General features: G+C 39.5%; 1 protein-coding gene across 2 annotated transcripts in view; it reads right to left on the bottom strand.

Moving 5' to 3' along the window:
* TANGO6 (transport and golgi organization 6 homolog) overlaps positions 1–8,506 on the bottom strand; it is a 128,529-nt gene that overhangs the window by 23,794 nt on the left and 96,229 nt on the right. For both annotated transcript variants that reach the window (XM_025045243.1, XM_006909805.3), the window contains exon 17: positions 5,832–5,945. In XM_025045243.1, the coding sequence (XP_024901011.1) occupies positions 5,832–5,945 (114 nt within the window). The remainder of the gene's footprint in view (positions 1–5,831; positions 5,946–8,506) is intronic.

Raw genomic sequence — 8,506 nt, 5'->3', positions numbered from 1 at the left:
GCTGTGTTACATATATATAATGTAATACTACTCAGCCCTAAGAAGAGATGAAATACTGCCATTTGCGACAACATGGATGTAACTTGAGATAATCATGCTAAGCGAAATAAGCCAGACAGAAAAAGTTGAAAATCACATGATATCACTTATATGTGGGATATAAACCTAAAAGCAACAAATGAGCAGGACAAATAAACAGAGACTCATGGCCATGGACTATAGACTAGTGGGTACCAGAGGACTACAGAGTAGTGATTACTAGTGGGGTGGGGGAGGAGGGGGGAAATAGATGGGGTAAACGGGGTCAAACATAGGGGGTTAGGGGGAGGGTGAAGTGGGTAAAGGGGATCAAATATATGGTAGCTGAAGGAAACTGGACTTTGGGTGGTGAACACACAATAGAATATACAGAGTCAAATGATAATGTACGCCTGAAAATTATGATTGTGTTAACCAATGTTATCCCAATAAACCTTAATAAAAAAATAAAAATTAAAAATTACAAACTTACAATATATTTTAAAGTCTCTTTATGCCTCTGACAGTGTAAATAATGTCCAACAAATGCTTAAATCTTATTAAATGCCTTTTATGAATCATGTCAGTACTGTAAACACCCAAGCCCTGGCCAGCAGCAGAAGACGATGAACAGAATTCCCGCCTCGATCAACTGGCCGCAAGCTCCTCATTCTCAGGAAGGGGAGGTGCTCTTTAATTTTAGTCCTGGAAGGGCTCTCCCAAGCACTTTTCAGTTTACAGAGGAATAATTATTACCTGGATCCTTGTCATTTTTATATAAATGTTCTTTTCATTTGCTTCTCACATGGAGCCATCAATTTGTTAAAAAGGAGTAGTGTCTGTGAAACTAGCTCTGGGAAGGAAACTGGGACTGTTTGCTATATTGATAGCACAAAAACATACCAAATGTTGTCAAAATAACTTTCAGGATGAGACAAAACCAATAAAAGGAAGTTTCCATTTAGTCTGTCCATTTATTTATAACTTGCCATTTGTGCTATGTCAGAGATTAAGTATCACATCCTCCTCAGGTCCTAGTTCCCAGTCTGGACAGACAGGCACAAGGTGAACCTAGGACACACACACTAAACCTTTTGGATGGACCACGTATAACTGCTGTAATTAAAAAACATAACGTCAAACACAAATCATTTTTTTTTTTTTTAGCCAGGGTTTGTCTTCTCTCTCAGCTGCACAAACGTTAGTGAAACTACTATTCGTAATGTTATTAGGAAGAGTCTTCTGCCATCAGAGTCCAACACTGGACTCAAAAGAAGGAATTAAAAATCACTCCTGGGTGGAGGCCTGAGTTTGGCTCAGAACCTGACTCAGCCATCAATTAATAATTAATCCCAAACTCCTCCCCATGAAGATGCTTCCAGGTTTTGCTTATTTTTGAAGATATGATCTGGTGTCAAGACTTGTTTATCATCTTGAAAGAATGAATTCTAAAGCCTACTACTTATCTCCCACTAGACAGAGTAGAGAATAGATTAATTATTTTTTTGCCATCTAAAATTAGAGATCATAAAGAAGAAAAGCTAAGCTCTGGGAATTACCTTTTAATAATAAAAAGCAAGGAGAAAAGTTTCAATATAAAATGCTGCCATAAGTAGCCACTATAAACCCACGTGCAAAGTGCTCAAGTACTTCACAGTTCTTCTGAGAAGTCAGCTTTCTGTAAACTATGTAGAAAACGACAGTAGTGGTTATCTAGATAAATCTAGAACTATAGTCAACCCTAGATCATCAACTTTTATTTCCTATTGTATACACAGTAGTCCCCTATTATCGGCGGTTTTGCTTTCTGCGGTTTCAGTTACCTACAATCAAACGTGGTCTGAAAATATTAAATGAAAAATTCCAGAACTAAATAATTCATAAGTTTTAAATTGCTCACCATTCTAAGTAACATAACGAACTCTCCTGTCGTCTCGCTCCATACCATCCTGGATGTGAATCACCCCTTTGTCCAGCGTGTCCATGCTATAGACGCTAACTGCCCACTTAGTAGCTGTCTTGGTTATCAGATCGACTGTCGTGGTATTACAGTGCTTGTGTTCAAGTCACCCTTATTTTACTTAATAATGGCCCCAAAGCACAAGAGTAGTGATGCTGGCAATTCAGATATGCTAAAGAGAAGCTGTAAAGTGCTTCCTATAAGTGAAAAGGTGAGTATAGTATAATAAGCTATTTTGAGAGAGAGACCACATTCACATAACTTTTATTACTGTATATTGTTATAATTGTTCTATTTTATTATTATAGTTGTTAATAACTTACTGCGCCTAATTCAGAAATTAAACTTTATCATAGGGGTGTATGTATAGGAAAAAGCAGCACATATAGGGTTCGGCACTATCCTTGGTTTCAGGCCTCCACTGGCGGTCCTGGATTGTGTCCCCTAAGGGTACAGGAGACCGATTGTACAGTTGATTCTCATTACTCACAGGAGTTACGTTCTATAAAGTCAGCAACGACACTGAATTAGTGGATAGTGAGCCATTGCTTATAGGGAAAACACAGGTTTAGGTTTCTGAGAACCCCTGGTTACTCCAAACCACTCACTTTTTATTTTTATTTTTATTTTTTTCGTTTTTGTTCTTCACATTAATTTCTATTGCTCTAGCTTCAAATTCTTTTATTCTTTCCTTTGTCGTCTCTATTCTTTTAATACTGTTCAGCGATTTAAAAAATCTCAGATATTACAGTTTCTAGTTCTAGAACTTCCATTTAGTTTTTTAAAAATTGTTTCTATTTCTTTACTGAGATTGCTTATCCTTTTTATGAATTGCAGGCATACTTCTCTTTTACTTCATTGAGGATAAATATAATAGCTGGTCTAAAATCCTTGCCTGATAATTCCAATGTCAGGATTATCTTGGGGTTGGCCTCAGTTGATTTTCTTTTCTATTGAGACTATATGTTCCATTTTCCTGGTTTTTCATATACTGAATTATTTTGGATTGTATCCTGGACATTATGAATGTTAAATTATGGAGACTCTGGATTCTGCTCTTTTCCAATTAGTGCTTTTCCCCTTCCCCTTTGCCTTTTAAAGCATGCAATTATCGTGTTTGGTTCAGGGGTCAGCCAGAGATGCAGGCAGACAGAATTTGGGACTCCTCTGTCTAGGTCTTTCCCTTCCAGAATTTGCCCTCTCTGGCAGCTGTAGCGTCCCCAGATTCAATCTTCTCGTTCCACAGCCCAGAAGGACTATGACTTCTCTACCAGTGCCCCAATGCATTGTATTCTTTGCCAAATGGACTTGTCTCTGTGCTAAGAGCCAAGGAAATGAGACCTCATGTTGTATAGCACCTCTCCTCTAAGCATGGGCTCCCCGTAAGAAGAACCGGCCTGCTTCAGACCTCACTCCAGGGTCTTCCAGTAGCTGCTTACTATGTTACATCCAGAGTTTTCAGTTGTTATTTGAAGGAAGGCCAGTCTGGCAGACTACCACTCAGCCATGACTGCCCTAATTATTCATTATTGTCTTTGGAATGAATTTATAAATATGGATGTTCTAAATATTTACAATACTTAAATAAACAAACAAGTCACCTTGCAAAGACCTAATTCGGGAAAAGCTGGAGAGTTAGGCATAATTTTCTCATTCTGTTGCTCAGCTCATCTTCTCTATGTTGAGGGCTGTTCTTAACTCTGAGGCCAATAGAGGACACAGGTCTAAACACAGCTCCTCTCCTGGGTGCCCTAGTAAACTTTATGTTTGGCAAGGGTACATGGGAATAGGTTTAAAGGAGGGTCCTTCTGGCTTCTCCTAGGCTTTGGGCTATATTGGGGATGAGTTAACAAACAGATAGGGTCATAAGACCAAAACAAGGCTGAACAGAAAAAACAAGTTTTTCAGTAAGAAAGTGGAGGCAGGATTTCCCTCCAATGCTGACATTGTGTTGACTGAACAAAATTCTGGCTACTTTCAAATGGGAAAGAGGTAAAACGCTACCTCCTGAGTTGGGAGTTGATGTCTTCCCTCTGATTCCAATCTATCACCTGATCTTTTGAACCTCTGCCTCTGACTCTCTGCCTCCTTTTCAAGCTGCCAGAACCACAGAGGTCCTTTGCGACACATCTATGAGCAACAGAGAATTCACTGAAACCTAGGATTATCTTTTGGCACTCTATAGCTTGAGAAATAGTGATTAGATGGAAAAAAAAAACACTGAACTTCATTAACAAAGTGGCATTTTCATTTCAGCTGTTCCTGGGGGCAAAACAGAGCAGTAAAGAGAAATCCTAGATTGAAAGCTTTGTGGTTACCTCCGCTTCTCATCAAAGTGCTCCTGATTATAATCATACCTACGATTACAAGATTTAACACACCTGGTCTCAAGGATCCACAGGAAGAGGTATCATACATTCGTCCCATCCTATTTCCTTCTCTTTATTCACTGAGTAAGCACAATTTGTAAATTCCAGTGAGTGCAGACTAGAGTTGGTTTGGAGAGTAGGAGAGAGGTTTTTTGTTCACATGGCTTTTTTGAAAGTGATGAAATCTTCTATGGCCACAAATTATTGTAGTACTGGTGAGACAAGCAGTGTTGCTTTCATTGGCTACACATGGATGTGAGAAATCTGGATAGAATTTCTAATTCTTCTTTCGTTTTACTAACCAGGCATTTTGCTCTGCTTCTCTCTCTCCCTCTCCCTCTCTCTCTTTCACTCTCTCTCTCGTAGTGTGTTGAGCTTACAAAGTTTTGTAGATTTAAGTATTGTAACTCATATTTTTAAATTTTTATTTTGAAATAATTTTAGATTTACAGATAAGTTGCAAAGACAGCATAGAGAATTCTTGTATACCCCTCACCCAGTTCCCCATTGTTAACAACTTATCTAATGATGGTTATTTGTCAGAGTTTTATTGATCTTGACAGTGGTTGAAAAAAACTCACTCTTAACTCCCTCTTGTACAACAGATTCTCAAGAACAGTGTGTACCCTATAGCAATTTATTTAATTGTCTGAGTTATCGAGTTATGATCTGTACATCCCTCACTCCCTTCAAGGTCCTAGATAATAGTTAGGGGATAACTAATGAGTCCATGCTTGTACAAAAATGGTGTAAGAAACATGATATGGCAAAATTCTAGTATGAATAAAGCCTGTGTGTCTGACAAAACAATCACCCTTCTAATGGCTTCACCGACACTGAAATACTGATGTGCCAGCCATAGATCAGCATCATGGATGCCAATAAGTGAATTATTAATGCAAACTCTCTCTATAAAGTCATCTGGGAACGAGTGTCCATTAAGATCAAGAAGAAAATTAATTTAGAGGTCACTCATTCTTAGCTCACAGATGGATATAAATACTTTCTTCCTGTATTGACCATACACTGGGGAGAAATTCAGCCAAACCTACTTGGAGGAGGAAGAAAGTTTAATTCTGCAGCAACTAAAAACTTATGGATTGAACTCACAGCCAGAAAGAAAACATTTTGAATGAGGCCCTTTACTAATTCAGTATAAACTATTATGAGTCAGAAAGACAAGTCACTATAGTTCAGGCTACAGAGGCAGGCTTAGTGTGCTCTAGCTAGCTAATCTTGAAACTTGTCCCCCTGAGGAGAATACCAGGACTCAGAGTTTCAATCTATAAATCTGTGCTCTGGTTTTTCTGCAGCAATTAGTGTGTTGCAGAAGAAACAGAGACTCTTACTGAAGATGCAAACAATACAATTTTCCTGAGTCTGTCCAGGGAAAAGTTTTGAGGCCTGCCCTGGTGAAAGGAGACTAATGAACAGACAAAAACCAAACAGGTAGGGAATCTGCAAATGGTAAGAGACCGACTTACCTCTGTAGCTTTCTGGCTGAGTCCCCGAAGTAGCAGCACAATCACGTGGATGGCAGCTCTGCGCACTTGAACTTCGTGGTCTGTTTTAGCCACAGCAATCAGGCAAGCTGTTACCTAGGAGAGTGAGAGAAGAAGTCAATAAAAATCAGGATTGCACAATTACATAAAGCCTTCCAACTATGTTCTACTTTCTATATGTTCATCGAGAACATTCTGGCTTAGAGAGGGGTGGATAGTTTCCTCATTTTCAGTAAAGAGGGAGAGTTCTAGTGGCAGAGATCTTGATTTAGTCTGGTTTTTCTGAAAAAGGACAAAATCTGGTTTGGAATTCAGGAGAAAAATTAGAGAGTGGGAAGGGATACATGTATACTGTCATGTGCCGTGAATGATGGAGATGCATTCTGAGAAATGCAACGTTAGGCAATTTTGTCATGCGAACATCGAAGAATGTATACCTCCACAAACCAAAAGGTAAAGCCTACTACATACTTGGGCTGTATGGTATACCACCATCTTATATGTGGTCCATCGTTGACTAAAATGTCATTATGTGGCATGTGACTTTATAATAAAAGCATGGTCCATTGCAAATATTTACTCAAAAGTGGGAAGAACTGTTACTTTTCCCCCTTTAGGGACATCAAATTGAAGGAAGAAAGGATGGTCCAAATACAGCAGCATCTAGGGACTGAGAACCATGGAGATCTGGCTAAGCAGGCTTGAGAGTTCAAGGCCTGGCGTGAGTATGGATGTGCTACTGATGAAAATTTCTGCCCACAGTCAGAGAAATACATAAACATTCAAATGGATCTTCTTCAGCATGTCCAGACCTCCCAGTCCTACAAATCCAGCTTACACCCCATGTGAGTCACTAGGGGCCAATTTCTGAGGCTCCCTGCCTGGACTTCTTCATTTGCAGAATATATCTTTCAGTGCTCATTTACTTTAAAAGATGCCTCTATAACAGAAAAGACTGGACATTACTTGCAAAACATGGTGCTAATAATTACATGTTATATAATGAGAGTTTTCTATACCCTGTACCAGTCACCTTACCCCCAACCCTGCTTCTGGTAGGCACAAAAATATTCTAAAACCTCAATGAAGAGTTACCTCTAAAAACAAGAGCAACAAAATTTTCAGAGGCATTTGTGCAAGATTTAAAAAGAAAAAGTAAAAATTTTGAAAGTGTGAACAATGGCAGCAAAAATTGAAATTATTCAATTGGTCTCTCACATACTTTGTTTTTGATTTACTATGTAAGTGTATTTCTTTGCTAACTGTGGAGGGATTTCTAATCATGATAAGAAAATAGCCAGATTGTGTATTTGGAAACATGTATAAATATATCCTGTGTTTAAAGAATGGTTTTTAAAAAGGTTTAAAAGATATAGGCACAAATGAGGACACAGACTTGTGCAGAAATTTTAAATATGCAGGTTGTATTTTCTACAGCTTTCAAACAGTTGGGCATAGTTCAAAGAGTTTAATTAATCAGTGATGGCAAAGAGATGAGAAGAAGTAGCTTGTTTTTAAATATAATTGCATCTGTGATGCACTGGCATTTAATCAAGTTGTACATCGATTAGAAAAACTATCAGTTTGCAAGTGAAGGGAAATCCCAGAAAAGCTCAACTCTTTGGGGGCCATTTTTCAATAAGATCCAGCAAGCTGCTTCTGCTTTTGACCTGGGACACCCTGACTCAAGGCCATCCAGTGGTTTCCATGTCTCTGACGGAGGTAATTCAGTCCTAGGAGGAATTCCTTGGGCAACCTCCAAACAGGCAACAATATAATAGCTACCTCCACTTGCAGGCTTAGTATTTACAAGGTAAGAGCTGAAATCAGAGAAACAAGTTACAGCTAGGTCTGAGTCCTTCTTGACACATGAAAGTTCAGCTTATTCAGTCTGATAACTAAAGCGTGAAAGCCAGCACAGGCCAGGTAATGTGCAGATGCTCCCAAGCCTTTCTGTTTCCACATTTCATTCCACCAAGGCTTCCTGGCCTAAAACCCTGATGGCGTCCAGCTCTGCCACCTCTATTCTGTTTCACTATGCTGAGTGGACCACACCTCTGTCTCAGCTCTCAGTGTCAGGCCAGCTCTAACTCTCAGACATTTATTCCAAAATTGGGACAGGCAGAGGTGTCCTGGCTAGAAAAGGGCTTCCCCCACAAAGCTAGTTCTTGAATCCCCATGCCACCTTGAGGGTATGACTAGAGAAGAGCTGGTTATTATAAGCCTTGCTGAGATCAGAAGGAATGGTTTCCTGCTTGCTACAGGCTGTTAGTGATTATGCACCAGACTCGAGCCCATCTGCAAGCAGCCACCCAGGACAATCAGCAAGGGTCCTGTGAACAGAAAAGTGGTCATGAACCTTCCTCAATACTTCTGCCACAAAAACCAAATGTGTAATGGTTGGTTATGCAAAATATTTTTAAAGCATCAGAATTTTAATATGATCTTGCAGATATCTAGAGATAAGAACAGCCTTCTTTTCAGGTCACGCTCCCGTAACCAACTTGTAATGTTGCTCTATCGCAGGCTGGTGGGATAGACCCCTCGTCAAATACTAGAAGCAGGGCCACTCTCATCTGTTCAGTCTGAACAAGTCACTCCCATGGCTAGTCTCTCTCACCTCCAATCCCAAGGACATACTCAACACTGCCTTCCAC

The sequence above is a fragment of the Pteropus alecto genome, unplaced genomic scaffold (assembly GCF_000325575.1).
Source record: "Pteropus alecto unplaced genomic scaffold, ASM32557v1 scaffold42, whole genome shotgun sequence".
Classification (NCBI taxonomy): Eukaryota; Metazoa; Chordata; class Mammalia; order Chiroptera; family Pteropodidae; genus Pteropus; species Pteropus alecto.
The sequence above is the reverse complement of the archived record's forward strand: the minus strand, read 5'-3'. Positions and strand labels throughout refer to the sequence as shown.